The 15646-nt window shown below is 49.7% G+C and overlaps 1 protein-coding gene and 1 pseudogene across 1 annotated transcript; one reads left to right on the forward strand and one right to left on the reverse strand.

Moving 5' to 3' along the window:
• Nucleotides 1–418: 418 nt before the first annotated feature.
• Nucleotides 419–15646, forward strand: part of LOC147118984 (uncharacterized) — a 56742-nt pseudogene continuing 41514 nt past the window's right edge.
• On the reverse strand, nucleotides 10849–13281 carry LOC147118985 (uncharacterized). The gene is made up of 2 exons (XM_085987048.1): nucleotides 11826–13281; nucleotides 10849–11759 (listed from the first exon to the last, which is right to left on the reverse strand). The coding sequence occupies exons 1-2, from the start codon at nucleotides 12804–12806 to the stop codon at nucleotides 11226–11228; spliced, it is 1515 nt and encodes a 504-aa protein (XP_085843174.1). The 5' UTR covers nucleotides 12807–13281; the 3' UTR covers nucleotides 10849–11225.

The following is a 15646-nucleotide window of genomic DNA, read 5'->3' on the forward strand; positions in this document are numbered from 1 at the left end:
TGTGCTGACTGTGGCCCCTCTCCCAGATTCCAGCCCCAGCTCTGTGCTGACTGTGGCCCCTCTCCCAGACTCCAGCCCCAGCTCTGTGCTGACTGAGCTGCTCTCACCTGGGGACAGCACGTCACAATCGGCCACCGCACACCTGAGCTGCTCACCAGGCCCCACCCCCTTGCTGCGCCACCATTGGTTGGAGGACCAGCCGCCCGCTCGCTCTGCCCACCTCCGCCCCGCTCTTCCTATTGGTCCGGAGCTCCCATCAATCACCCGGGCAGTGTGAACTGAGCATGCGCGGCCTTGGCAGCAGCCGCTGACACATCAGGTGAGAGAGCTCAGGGAGCGGGTTCATGAACCCCGGGGGGGCGCGGGCTGCTCACACCCCGAGTGCGGCCCCAGGCCCCATTATTAAAACACTCAACATTATCTGCTTCACAAACACCCGGGGTGGGCCTCAGGCCCCATTATTAAAACACTCAACATTATCTGTTTCACAAACACCCGGGGTGGGCCTCAGGCCCCGAACAAGAGTCTCCGGGCAGGGCGTTTGCCCCGAGTGGGGCGGCAGCTGTGGGGCTTTCTCCCGGTGACAGGGCCGGGTTAACGGCCGCCATCTTGAGAGGCTCATGGGGCAGCAGGGCGCATGCGCGGCCCCCTTAGCCAGGAACCAGGAGGAGAGAATCTTGTCAATTTCTATCCGGGACTCACAGTGATGGCTTTTGTAAACTTCTTTTACAGGCTGTGAGAAGGGCAGCATTTACAGACCACAAACTCAGACCAAACATCACATCAAGATGTGACCGAGTCACTCCATTCATCAGGAACCGAATATCATCGGCCTTTGAATGTGGAAGAAGAAATGTTTGTCTGTTCTGTCTGTGGGAAAAGATTTCAAACATCAGTGTGACTGGAAAACCACCGAGACACACACACCCGAGTGAGAGTGTTCCAGTGCACTGACTGTGGAAAGAGCTTTAGCCAGTTACACAGCCTGAAAAAACATCGCACCGTTCACAGTGGGGAGAAACCGTACACGTGTTCTGTGTGTGGACGAGGCTTCAACTGATCGTCCAACCTGGAGAGACACAAGGACACCCGCACCATGGAGAAACCGTGGAAATGTGAGGACTGTGGGAAGGGATTCAGTTATCCATCCCGGCTGTTAACTCATCGACGCAGTCACACGGGAGAGGCCATTCAGCTGCTCCAAGTGTGAGAAGGGATTTATTCAGTTATCTGGCCTGCTGGCACACCAGCGAGTTCACACTGCAAAGGCTGTTCACCTGCTCCGTGTGTGGTAAGAGATTCATACAGTTATCCAGCTTGCAAATACACCAGCGAGTTCATACCAGGCAGAGGCCACTCACCTGCTCCGTGTGTGGGAAAAGATTCTCTCAGTCATCTAACCTGCTGAGACACCAGCAACGTCACACTGGGGAGAGGCCGTTCACCTGCTCCATGTGTGGGAAGGGATTCACTCAGTTATCTGGCCTTCTGGCACACCAGCGATTTCATACAGGGGAGAGACCGTTCACCTGCTCCGTGTGTGGAAAGGGATTCACTGAATCACCCATACTGCGGACACACCAGCGAGTTCACACTGGGGAGAGGCCATTCACATGCTCCGAGTGTGGGAGGGGTTTCGCTCAGTCATCCACATTGCTGAAACACCAGCGAGTTCACAAGTGACTGCAGAGGTTGGATTCTGCTGTTATTGCTGCTGTTAATCACATCCAGGACTGAACCATGTTCATTCCAACATATGGGGTTTGTTTCTGCTGATGCTAATAATCCCTATAACTGGCTGGAGTTTAATATTCTGGATATATAGCCGATTGTATTCTCGGGGCTGCAGTGTCCCTTTAAGAACCGCTGTCTGTGATCTTTCCCCTTAATTCAGGGACTCTGATCAGAAATTAGTTTGCAATAAAATTAACTTTTACTTCAATCCTAAATTGATCTTTGGCACAAAATCTACAATTCAGTGTCTGAAAGATTCCACTGATTAACATCTCCAATTAGAAAGTGCTGATTAATCCTTGCTGACAATTCTTACTGACCTGCACATTACACACAGTGGCACCTCCATAACCCAGCAGAAAGAAGGGGAATGGGAATTGGTGGAGAATCGAGAGTCCCCAAATGTTGCCCCTCCCATCTGGTACAGCAATCCCCTCGGCACGGGAATGGAGACAAGTCCAATCCAAGTAATGGGCTGAGTTTAATCTTTCTGGGTCTGTGGGATTGGTTCATATCAGACAGGAGGAGACTGGTGTCAGTGACTGTGGGGTTGGTTTATATCAGACAGGAGGAGATTGGTATCAGTGACTGTGGGGTTGGTTTATATCAGACAGGAGGAGATTGGTGTCAGTGACTGGGGCTGGTTTATATCAGACAGGAGGAGATTGGTATCAGTGACTGTGGGGTTGATTTATATCAGACAGGAGGAGATTGGTGTCAGTGACGGGCTGGTTTATATCAGACAGGAGGAGATTGGTATCAGTGACTGTGGGGCTGGTTTATATCAGACATGAGGAGATTGGTGTCAGTGACTGTGGGGTTGGTTTATATCAGACAGGAGGAGATTGGTGTCAGAGACTGTGGGGTTGGTTTATATCAGACAGGAGGAGATTGGTGTCAGTGGCTGTGGAGTTGGTTTATATCAGACAGGAGGAGATTGGTGTCAGTGACTGTGGGATTGGTTTATATCAGACAGGAGGAGATTGGTGTCAGTGACTGTGGGATTGGTTTATATCAGACAGGAGGAGATTGGTGTCAGTGGCTGTGGAGTTGGTTTATATCAGACAGGAGGAGATTGGTGTTAGTAACTGTGGGGTTGGTTTATTTCTGACAGGAGGAGATTGGTGTCAGTGACTGTGGGGTTGGTTTATATCAGACAGGAGGAGATTGGTGTCAGTGACTGTGGGGTTGCTTTATATCCGACAGGAGGAGATTGGTGTCAGTGACTGTGGGGTTGGTTTATATCAGACAGGAGGAGATTGGTTTCAGTGGCTGTGGGGCTGGTTTATATCAGACAGGATATACTAGTCAGAGTTGGAGATATATATTATATAATGTGTCAAAGAGTTGATTAACAGAGTGGGGAATCATCTCCCTTTGATTTCAACAGAAAAAGGTCATTACAACATGACATAAACAGACTCTTCAGGTGTGAGACATCAGACTTCAGAACAACACGTCTGCCAGCTCTGGCCACAAACCTCAGTACAGTCAACCTTTCAGCAGCTGCAGCCCTGATTAAATAACTAGTAGTTTAACATGTTGAGTAGGGCTTTTGTATTTATATTCAAAATAGAGAAAAAACTGCTCATTGCTGCTCATCAATATCCAAACAATGGGAATGGACACATTTAAATTCCAAGATATTTCACTCTTTTTGAGGGTAGGTTTCCCTCTTTACCTGGTTCCCCTCCAAGGAGGACACACGCCTCAGTCCGTCTCCATAGAAACATAGAAACTTAGAAGATAGGAGCTGGAGTAGGCCATTCAGCCCCTCGAGCCTGCTCCGCCATTCAATGCGATCATGGCTGATCATCCAAACTCAGTACCCTGCCCCTCCCTTCTCCCCATATCCCTTGATCCCTTTAGCCTTAAGAAATATATCCAACTCCTCCTTGAATATATTTAATGAATTGGTCTCCACTGCCTTTTTTGATAGAGAATTCCATAGGTTCACCACTCTCTGGGTGAAGAAATTCCTCCTCATCTCTGTCCTAAATGGCCTACCCTTTATCCTTAGACTGTGACCCCTGGTTCTGGACTCCCCGACCATCAGGAACATCCTTCCAGCATCTAGTCTGTCTAGTCCTGTTGGAATTTTATAAGTTTCAATGAGATCCCCTCTCATTCTTCTAAACTCCAGCGAGTACAAGCCCAATCGACCCAATCTCTCCTCATACTTCATTCCTGCCATCCCAGGTATCAGCCTGGTGAATCTTCGCTGAACTCCTTCCATGGCAAGAACATCCTTCCTCAGATAAGGCGACCAAAACTGCACACAATACTCAAGATGTGGTCTCACCAAGGCCCTGTACAACTGCAGCAAGACATCCTTGTTCCTGTACTCAAACCCTCTCGCTACGAAGGCCAACATACTATTTGCCTTCTTAACCGCCTGCTGCACCTGCATGCTTACTTTCAGCGACTGGTGCACAAGGACACCCAGGTCTCGTTGCACTTCCCCTTCTCCCAATCTATTGCCATTCAGATAATAATCTGCCTTCCTGTTTTTGACACCAAAGTGGATAACCTCGCATTTATCCACATTATATTGCATCTGCCGTGCTTCTGCCCAATCACCCAACCTGTTCAAATCATACTGGAGTTTCTCGGCATCCTCCTCACAGCACACACGCCGACGCAGCTTTGTGTCGTCTGCAAACTTGGAGATATTGGCCCAGAAATTCGGGTCTCCACGGGTGAGTACGCATGGGGTACTCGCCCGTAAGCCCAATGGAAGTGCCAGTTTACTGCATGCACTGCACATGCGTGGGAAGCCGGCACTTCCGTTACCCTGAACGAAGGGGTTCAGAGGTCGAACACGTGCACGGGAGAGGCTGCGCGTGCGCATCGAACTTCATTTTTTATTACAGGTTTTCCCGGGAGGGTAAGTCTCCAGAAGTTAGACATGTAAAAAGCAGGCGTAAGGCCTGCTTTTTACAAGGTAAGTGGGGAATTAATTAAAATTAAAACATTTTTTCCACAGGTTTATTATTTTTTAATACTTTAAAGCAAGGTAAGTTTATTTTTAGCCCCGTTAGGAAACAAAATTACTTTTTTCAAAAATTTAAATTAGTGTTTAAAATAATTATTTCATGTAATTTATAGTTTATTTTAAAAATGTGATGTCCTTTAAAAATTTATTTGAAGGTTTAGTGCTGTTTTGGGGCCGTAGTATTTATAACTTTTGACTGGTCTTCCTGTCAATCTTATGAATGGAGAATTCCCTGCTCCGATGGGCTCCCCATGGCACACGTGATCCCAGGGGATGCATCGAACTAACTGCGCCCCTGGGATATGCAAGTACTGCGTGCCGGCAGCTGGGCCAGGCCCCGGATCGGAATTCCACGGGGCCCTACAGCTCAACGGCCGGCGCGCAAGGTAAGTGCAGGTGCACCCGCGGGAAGCCCCTGACCCAAATTTCTGGGCCATTACATCTAGTTCCTTCGTCCAGATCATTAATATATATTGTGAATAGCTGGGGTCCAAGGACCGATCCCTGCGGTACCACACTAGTCACTGCCTGCCACTCAGAAAAAGAGCCGTTTATTCCAACTCTTTGCTTTCTGTCTGCCAACCAGTTCTCTATCCAAGTCAATGCCTTGCCCCCAATCTCATGTGCCTTAAGTTTACACACTAATCTCTAATGCGGGACCTTATCGAAAGCCTTTTGAAAGTCCAAATACACCACATCCACTGGTTCTCCAAACCCCATCACCCCAGCTCCTCTTTCACCCCTACTCTCCAACCCCCTCGCCCCAACTCCTCTTTCACCCCTACTCTCCAACCCCCATCACCCCAGCTCCTCTTTCACCCCTACTCTCCAACCCCTCTCACCCCAACTCCTCTTTCACCCCTACTCTCCAACCCCCTCACCCAAACTCCGCTTTCACCCCTACTCTCCAACACCCCTCACACCAACTCCTCTTTCACCCCTACTCTCCAACCCCTCACCCCAACTCCACTTTCACCCCAACTCTCCAATCCCCCTCACCCCAACTCCTCTTTCACTCCTACTCTCCAACCCCCCTCACCCCAACTCCTCTTTCACCCCTACTCTCCAACCCCCTCACCCCAACTCCTCTTTCACCCCTACTCTCCAACCTCCCTCACCCCAACTCCTCTTCCACCCCTACTCTCCAACCCCCCTCACCCCAACTCCTCTTTCACCCCTACTCTCCAACCCCCCTCACCCCAACTCCTCTTTCACCCCTACTCTCCAACCCCCCTCACCCCAACTCCTCTTTCACCGCTACTCTCCAACCCCCCTCACCCCAACTCCTCTTTCACCCCTACTCTCCAACCCCCTCACCCCAACTCCTCTTTCACCCCTACTCTCCAACCCCCCTCAACCCAACTCCTCTTTCACCCCTACTCTCCAACCCCCTCACCCCAACTCCTCTTTCACCCCTACTCTCCAACCCCCTCACCCCAACTCCTCTTTCACCCCTACTCTCCAACCCCCCTCAACCCAACTCCTCTTTCACCCCTACTCTCCAAACCCCTCACCCCAACTCCTCTTTCACCCCTACTCTCCAACCCCCCTCACCCCAACTCCTCTTTCACCCCTACTCTCCAACCCCCCTCACCCCAACTCCTCTTTCACCCCTACTCTCCAACCCCCTCACCCCAACTCCTCTTTCACCCCTACTCTCCAACCCCCTCACCCCAACTCCTCTTTCACCCCTACTCTCCAACCCCCCTCACCCCAACTCCTCTTTCACCCCTACTCTCCAACCCCCCTCACCCCAACTCCTCTTTCACCCCTACTCTCCAACGCCCCTCACCCCAACTCCTCTTTCACCCCTACTCTCCAACCCCTCTCACCCCAACTCCTCTTTCACCCCTACTCTCCAAACCCACTCACCCCAACTCCTCTTTCACCCCTACTCTCCAACCCCCTCACCCCAACTCCTCTTTCACCCCTACTCTCCAACCCCCCCTCACCCCAACTCCTTTCACCCCTACTCTCCAACCCCCTCACCCCAAATCTTTTCACCCCTACTCTCCAACCCCCCTCACCCCAACTCCTTTCACCCCTACTCTCCAACCCCCCTGACCCCAACTCCTCTTTCAGTCCTACTTTAACTGACTTCAATGGAAAACGAACTGACATTTGGATCCTGTCAGGTTTTGAAAGATTTACAAATGATTCTGGAGGTTCTTCGAGATGGGAACTTTCTTTATTCTGTCCACTCGATGAGTGTGATAACAGACTTTCTCCTGTGAATATAGAGCTGGAGTATTGGGCCATGATGTGTTTACTTGTTCATCCTGTTGACTTTAAAAATTGAGTCTTGTGGTTTCAGACACCAGATAATCAAGCTCACAACAGATTGTCTTTTACTGACTTTATTAACAGCACTGCAAAAATACAGACAGAGTATAGTTACCCGACCCGGAGAACAGGGATAACACAGTGGATTCAGAGCTCTTTTCTCCCCAGGTCTGTTCTAACAAGCTGCGACTACACTGGCGGTATTTATATTTAACTTGTTTACTACATTATTGACCTGGCCCAGCCCAAACCATAACCACAAGAATATAAAAATAGGGAGGTATTGCTTCAGTTGTACAAGGTATTGGTGAGACCGCACCTGGAATACTGCGTACAGTTTTGGTGTCCATACTTAAGAAAGGACATACTTGCTCTCAAGTCAGTACAAAGAAGGTTCACTCGGTTAATCCCGGGGATGAGGGGATGGACATATGAGGAGAGGTTGAGTAGATTGGGACTCTACTCATTGGAGTTCAGAAGAATGAGAGGCGATCTTATTGAAACATATAAGATTGTGAAGGGGTTGGATCGGGTGGATGCGGGGAAGATGTTCCCGATGATGGGTGAAACTAGAACTAGGGGGCATAGTCTTAGAATAAGGGGCTGCTCTTTCAAAACTGAGATGAGGAGGAACTACTTCACTCAGAGGGTGGTAGGTCCATGGAATATGCTGCCCCAAAAAGCTGTAGAAGCTACATCATTACATAAATTTAAAACAGAAATAGACAGTTTCCTAGAAGTAAAGGGAATTAAGGGTTATGGGGAGCGGGCAGGAATTTGGACATGAGTCTAGGTTCGGATCGGTCATGGCCCTGTGGGTAGCGGAGCGGGCCCAGGGGCCGTGTAGCCTGATCCTGCTCCTATTTCATGTGTCTAATTCTGTTAGGTTCAGGAGATGGTTCTGTGATAGTGGATTGGCGGTTAGGATCAGATCAGCCATGATCTTATTGAATGGTGGAGCAGGCTCGAGGGGCCGATTGGCCTACTCCTGCTCCTATTTCTTATGTTCTTATGTTCTTATTATCTGTGCATTGCTCTGACTGTGACCACAAGGCTGTGTCACTATCTCACACACACACACCGTTTCCTTCTTTCACATCTCCATACACAGACCATCTCTTTACACATCCCCTTTCTGCACAATTGCAGCCGACATGAGCAAGGACGTGAGGCTCATTAAAAGACACACTCATTTCATGACAGCAAAGATGACACTGGGACAAATCTTCAGTTATTTTCCATTACAGGCAAAATGCAGAGCGGTCCAGCAGCACAAGGCACCTTAACAGAGTCTCATTAGCCTACAGGCTTTTGTTAAATACATTTGCTGAGTGACTTTAAATTTAAACCAGGTTTGCAGGTGTGATGCTCTATTCACACATTGAATGTGAGAGAGATGCTGTGGGACACATGCTAAACCCAGTAGCTGAAAGTGATTAACAGACTGGGTTTTGTGTTTAGTGATCCCGAGCGTGTTACTGATACCTTCCCTGGATGCCAAGGCTAGGAGAGGCACTCTGGAAGGTAAGGGGAGCTGGGACTTGTCCATGAGAGTAACCGAAGAGTATTCAGTAGAAGAAAAAGTACTTGAACAACTAATGGGACTAAAAGGCGATAAATCTCCTGGACCTGATGGCCTACATCCTAGGGTTCTAAAACAGGTGGCTGCAGAGATAGTGGATGCATTGGTTGTGATCTTCCAAAATTCACTAGATTCTGGAACAGTCACAGCGGATTGGAAGGCAGCAAATGTAACCCGCTATTCCAGAAAGGTGGGAGAGAGAAAACAGGGAACTACAGACCAGTTACCCTGACATCAGTTGTTGGGAAAATGCTGAAATACATTATTACGGAAGTGGTATCAGGGCACTTAGAAAATCATAACATGATTAGGCAGAGTCAACATGGAAAATTATGTTTAATAAAATTTATTAGAGTTTTTTGAGGAGTATCTAGCAGGGTCAATAAAGGGGAGCCAGTGGATGTGGTATATTTGGATTTCCAATAGACATTCGATAAGGTGCCACGTAATAGGTTGTTATGCAAAGTAAGGGTTCATGTGGTTGGGGTAATGTATTGGCATGCATAGAGAATTGGTTAGCGGACAGAAAACAGAGAGTAGGGATAAATGGGTCATTTTCAGGTTGGCAGTCTGTAACTAGTGGGGTGCCGCAAGGATCAGTGTTGGGGCCTCAGCTATTTACAATCTATATTAATGACCTAGATGAAGGGACTGAGTGTAATGTATCCAAGTTTGCTGACGATACAAAGCTAGGTGGGACAGTAAGCTGTGAGGAGAACACAGAGTCTGCAAAGGGATATAGATAGACTGAGTGAGTGGGCAGTAAGGTGGCAGATGGAGTGTAATGTAGGGAAATGTGAGGTTATTCACTTTGGTAGGAAGAATAGAAAAACTGAATATTTTTTAAATGGTGAGTAACTATTAAATGTTGGTGTTCAGAGATTTAGGTGGCCTTGTACAGGAAATGCAGAAAGCTAGTGTGCAGGTACAGCAAGCAATGAGGAATGCAAATGGCATGTTGGCCTTTATTGCAAGGTGGTTGGAGTATAAGAGTAAGGAAGTCTTGCTCCAATTGTACAGGGCCTTGGTGAGACCACACCTGGAGTACTGTGCACAGTTTTGGTCTCCTTATCTAAGGAAGGATATACTTGCCTTGGAGGCGGTGCAACAAAGGTTCACTAGATTGATTCCTGGGATGAGAGGGCTGTCCTATGATGAGAGATTGTGTAGAATGGGCCGATACTCTCTGGAGTTTAGAAGAATGAGAGGTGATCTCATTAAAATATTCTGAGGGGGATTGACAGGGTAGATGCTGAGAGATTGTTTCCCCTGGCTGGAGAGTCTAGAACTAGGGGGCCATAGTCTCAGGATAAAGGGTCATTTAAGACTGAGATGAGGAGGAATTTCTTCACTCAGAGGGTTGTGAATCTTTGAAATTCTCTGCCCCAGAGGGCTGTGAATGCTGAGTCTTTGAGTATATTCAGGGCTGAGATAGAGAGATTTTTGGACTCTAGGGGAATCAAGGGATATGGGGATCGGGCGGGAAAGCGGAGTTGAGGTCGATGCTGAGCCATGATCTTATTGAATGGCGGAGCAGGCTCGAGGGGCCGAATGGCCCACTCCTGCTCTTATTTCTTATGTTATCTTATGTTCTTACACTGTGGGGGAGACATTCCCCTCGAGCCCTGTTTGGGCCGCTAAATCAGAAAAGCTGGAAAAGCTAGTGCCAGGCGCTAACCTCTTCCAGCCTCTCTGTAATTCCCATTTTTGTTCCAAGAGGGAAGTGGAGCAGTAAACCAAGCTCTGCACATTCTCCTTGGAGCGCAGGAGGGAAGTTCATGACCTGGGGCGATGTGCTCAGCAGCCCCACCAGTGGCCAAGCGTGGCGCTGCCTCCTTGCAGGGGCTCTTCCCTGAATTAAAGGGCCGGGCCCCACGCTGCGAACGCTGCAGATTATCTTAAACTTACCGGGGCCACCGGGGAGATGGGGTGCCGCGCGATCAGCCTGTCACTCGAGCAGAAAGCCGGACCAACCGATCGCGGCACGGACCCCGTGCCCGGAGGCGCAACCTCACCTTTAACTTACGCCCCTCCCCAAGCGGCCGGCCACCTCACCTTTAACTCGCCCCCCCTCCCAGCGGCTGGCCACCTCACCTTTAACTCGCGCCCCCCCCCACCCCAGCGGCCGGCCACCTCACCTTTAACTTGCCCCCGCAGCGGCCGGCCACCTCACCTTTAACTCGTGCCCCCCCCCCCAGCGGCCGGCCACCTCATCTTTAACTCACCCCACCTCCCAGCAGCCGGCCACCTCACCTTTAACTCGTGCCCCCCCAGTGGCCCTGCTTGCGTCCCCTGCAGCAGTCACTGCCATCGCCCGGCGCTGCTGCAGGGGACGCAAGCTGGGCGAAGGGCAATTTTTGTGCCGGGGCGATGCGTCCAGAGATGATGTCATGATCTCCCGGCACACGAGATCGGTGCGCAACCCGGTAGCGCTGCCGCAAAACTCCCGCGGAATTTGGCCACGGGAGGCGCAAAGGAGGGGAATTTCCCCCCCCCCATGTGTTTAAAACAAAGCGGATTTATTTTGCATTGACCCAGAATATTAAATTCCAGCCCAGTTATAGGGGTTATTGACATCAGCAGAAACAAACCCCAACTGTCAGAATGAAAATGGTTCAGTCCTGGATGTGATTAACAGCAGAATCGCCGGTGTTTCAGCAGGTGGGATGACTGAGTGTATCCCTTCCCACACACAGAGCAGGTGAACAGTCTCTCCCCAGTGTGAATTCGCTGGTGGCTCAGTCGGTGTGATGAATCAGTGAATCTCTTCCCACACACAGAGCAGGAGAACGGCCTCTCCCCAGTGTGAACTCGCTGGTGTCTCAGCAGCTGGGATGATGTAACAAATCCTTTCTCACACACGGAGCAGGTGAACGGTTTCTCCCCAGTGTGGATGCGTTGGTGTGTCAGCAGATCATTACTTCTTTTAAAGGTCTTCTCACAGTCAGAAAATTTAAAAGGTCTCTCGTCAGTGTGAACTCGCTGGTGTGTCAGCAGGGTGGATGACTGAGTGAATCTATTCCCACACACGGAGCAGGTGAACGGCCTCTCCCCGGTGTGGGTCACTCGAGCAGAAAGCCGGACCAACCGATCGCGGCACGGACCCCGTGCCCGGAGGCGCAACCTCACCTTTAACTTACGCCCCTCCCCAAGCGGCCGGCCACCTCACCTTTAACTCGCCCCCCCTCCCAGCGGCTGGCCACCTCACCTTTAACTCGCGCCCCCCCCCACCCCAGCGGCCGGCCACCTCACCTTTAACTCGCCCCCGCAGCGGCCGGCCACCTGGAGGCTGGATGTCTGAGTGAATCTCTTCCCACACACGGAACAGGTGAATGGCCTCTTCCCGGTGTGAACAGGCCGGTGTTTCAAAAGGTGGGGTAAACAAGTGAATCTCTTCCGACACACGGAGCAGGTGAACGGTCTCTCACCGGTGTGAACTCGCTGGTGTATCAACAAGTGGGATGAACGAGGGAAACTCTTCCCACACACAGAGCAGGTGAACGGCCTCTCCCCAGTGTGAACTCGCTGGTGCGTAGTGAGGTTTGATGAACAAGTGAATCCCTTCCCACACACGGAGCAGGTGAACGGTCTCTCCCCAGTGTGAACTCGCTTGTGTGCCAAAAGATGGCTTGACCTAGTGAATCCCTTCCCACACATTAAACATGGGAATGGCCTCTCCCCTGTGTGAACTCGCTTGTGTGTCAAAAGTTGGACTGAATGAGTGAATCCCTTCCCACACACAGAGCAGTAGAAGGGCAAATCCCCTGTGTGAATGTCCTCATGTGTCAAAAGGTGGGCTAAACGAGTGAATCCCTTCCCACACATGAAGCAGTTGAACGGTCTCTCCTTGGTGTGAACTTGCTGGTGTTCAGCGAGTTGCAATGACTGGCTGAACCTCTCCCCACAGTGAGAGCAACTGAATGGACTCTCATGAGTGTGAAAGAGCTGGTGTTCAGCCAGACGGAATGACTGCCGGAACCTCTTCCCACACTGAGAGCAACAGAATGGTCTCTCATCAGTGTGAACTCGCTGGTGTTCAATCAGCACCTCAGAGGTTTTAAAGCTGTTCCCACAGTCAGAGCATTTAAAAGGTCTCTCATCAGCGTGATCAAGTTGGTGTGCAGTGAGGTGGGATGAACAAATGAATCCCTTCCCACACACGGAGAAGGTGAATGGCCTCTCCCTATTGCGAGCTCGCTGGCGTGTCAGCATGCTAGACAATTGAGTAAATCCCTTCCGAAAGACAGCAGGTGAACAGCCTATCCCCAATCTCCAGCAGGGCCAGTTAATTGAATCCCTTCCCACAGTCCCCACATTTCCACGGTTTCTCCATGGTGCGGGTGTCCTTGTGTCTCTCGAGGTTGGACGCTCAGTTGAAGCCTCGTCCACACACAACACGTGTACGGTTTCTCCCCGCTGTGAATGGTGCGATGTTTTTTCAGGCCGTGTTAACTGGTTAAAGCTCTTTCCACAGTCAGTGCACTGGAACACTCTCACTCGGGTGTGTGTGTCTCGGTGCTTTTCCAGTCACACTGATGTTTGAAATCTTTTCCCACAGACAGAGCAAACATTTCTCCTTCCACATTCAAAGCGCGATGATATTCAGGTCCTGATGAATTGAGTGAATATGTCAGCTCTTCACATGATGTTTGGTTTGAGTTTCCCGTCTGTAAATCCTCCCCTTCTAACACCCTGTAAAAGTAGTTTACAAAAGTCATCATTGTAAGTACAGGATAGAAATTCAGAACAGACAATTCTAATTTCCATGGAACAATCTTTCCTCCCTTGCTCCCCCCAAAGCTATAAATCCCCATCCCACACTCTCTCCTTCCTCCCTGTGCTGAAATCCAAACCCATCACACCATCGCCAACATTTCTTTCCTCCACTCCTAGTTTTCTCCCTCCCTCTACTCTGGTTGGGTTGAGTTCTACACCTGCTGTGTGCAGAATGACAATAAAATAAATGAGTCAATGATTGTCATTGTCATTGTCAAGGTAAGCATGCAGGTGCAGCAGGCGGTTAAGAAGGCAAATGGTATGTTGGCCTTTGTAGCGAGAGGGTTCGAGTACAGGAACAAGGATGTCTTGCTCCAGTTGTACAGGGCCTTGGTGAGACCACATCTTGAGTATTGTGTGCCGTTTTGGTCGCTTTATCAGAGGAAGGATGTTCTTGCCATGGAGGGAGTGCAGCGAAGATTCACCAGACTGATACCTGGGATGGCAGGAATGACGTATGAGGAGAGATTGGGTCGATTAGGCTTATATTTGCTAGAGTTTAGAAGAATGAGAGGGGATCTCATTGCAACATATAAAATTCTAACAGGACTAGACAGACTAGATGCAGGAAGGATGTTCCCGATCGCCGGGGAGTCCAGGACCAGGGGTCAATAAGGGGTAATAAGGGGTAAGCCATTTAGGACAGAGATGAGGAATTTCTTCACCCAGAGAGTGGTGAACCTGTGGAATTCTCTACCACAGAAGGCAGTGGAGGCCAATTCATTAAATATATTCAAGAAGGAGTTTGATATATTTCTTAAGGCTAAAGGGATCAAGGGATATGGGGAGAAGGCAGGGACAGGGTACTGAATTTGGATGATCAGCCATGATCGCATTGAATGGCAGAGCAGGCTCGAGGGGCCGAATGGCCTACTCCTGCTCCTATCTTCTATGTTTCTATGTGACCCAAAAGCTGTAAATCCCCATCCCACATCACTCTCCCTCCTCCCTGTGATGAAATCTGAACCCATCGCACCATCTCCAACATTTCTTTCCTCCACTCCCAGTTTTCTCCCTCCCTCTACTCTGGTTGACTTCAGTTCTCCACGCGCTGTGTGCAGAGTGAGAATAAAATCAATGAGTCAATGATTGTCTCTCCTGGTCACTGGGACCCTGAAGCCCCGCCCATTCTTTGTTCCTGGCCAAGATGGCCGCGCATGCGCCGTGAGACCCGCCTAGTCCAAGATGGCGGCCGCTGACCCGGATCACCCGGGCGGTCACTGACCGGGCCTGTAACCGGGGAAACACGGGGCCTGTGGCTATTATTCGGGGCCTCAGGCCTACACCAGGTGTTTATAAAGCTTTAAAACTCACCCGCAGGTCCAATCCATCCGCTGCGCTCACAATCTATTCCCGCTTCCCGCCCGCTGACCCGCCTATTCCGCTCAATCCATCGCCACCACACTGCGCATGCTCAGAGCACACCAGTTACTGCGTTGGCGCACTGGGCTCCTGTCATCATTGCTAGGGCACTTTCCACCGCGCGGGGAATTCTGGGTTAATTTGCCACCATTTAAAGCCCCAATTGGTGGACACATTTATTGTCATCCCATTGAAATTGGGGCCGGAGGAGCAATAAACAAAATTTTTGGCCCAGAACTTGGTGTCGGGGGCTTGTCGCGCGTGCAAGTCCCCGATGTGCACTTACCCGGCGCGTCGACATCTGAAACCTGGCCTGCAGTGGATTTCCTGTCAGTGGCCCGGTTCTGATGTCGGCGCGCTGTGCTAACCTGACCCAGCAGCGTAGTTAGTGCGATGTGCCGGCTGGGATCAGGTGAGCACTGTTCAGCCAATCAGGGGAGGGGAAACTTCATTCATAAGTTTGAGAGTAAGAACTGTCAAACTCATGAGAAGTACTGCACCCCAAAACACTACTTAAACTTTAAATAAAATTTAAAAAAACATCCCAATCATTAAATTAAGTATAAATAAGTTAAAAAAAATAATTTAAACAATAATTTTTTTTTTTTTTTTAAATAGTTTTTTAATAGAAAGGGTCTAAAGCTAAACTTACCTTATTGTAGATTCTTTAAAATAATAAACCTGTGGAAAAAAAAATTCTAAATTGCACTAAAACACCACTTACCTGTAAAAATAAATACTTACATGTGCTTTTTACAAGCGTAAAGACCGGAGGCCTTTACACAGGCGCAAATCCCCCAAAACAGAGGAAATCAAAGACGCAAATGCTGCCCCCTACAGCGCACGTGCTAGCCTCTTCACCTCTTGGGTTAGAGGAGAGGAAATGCCGGTTTTCAGCATGCACAGCGCATGCG

Source organism: Somniosus microcephalus, chromosome 4 (genome assembly GCF_052327205.1).
Source record: "Somniosus microcephalus isolate GS21.2 chromosome 4, FLI_Smic_1.0, whole genome shotgun sequence".
Taxonomy (NCBI): Eukaryota; Metazoa; Chordata; class Chondrichthyes; order Squaliformes; family Somniosidae; genus Somniosus; species Somniosus microcephalus.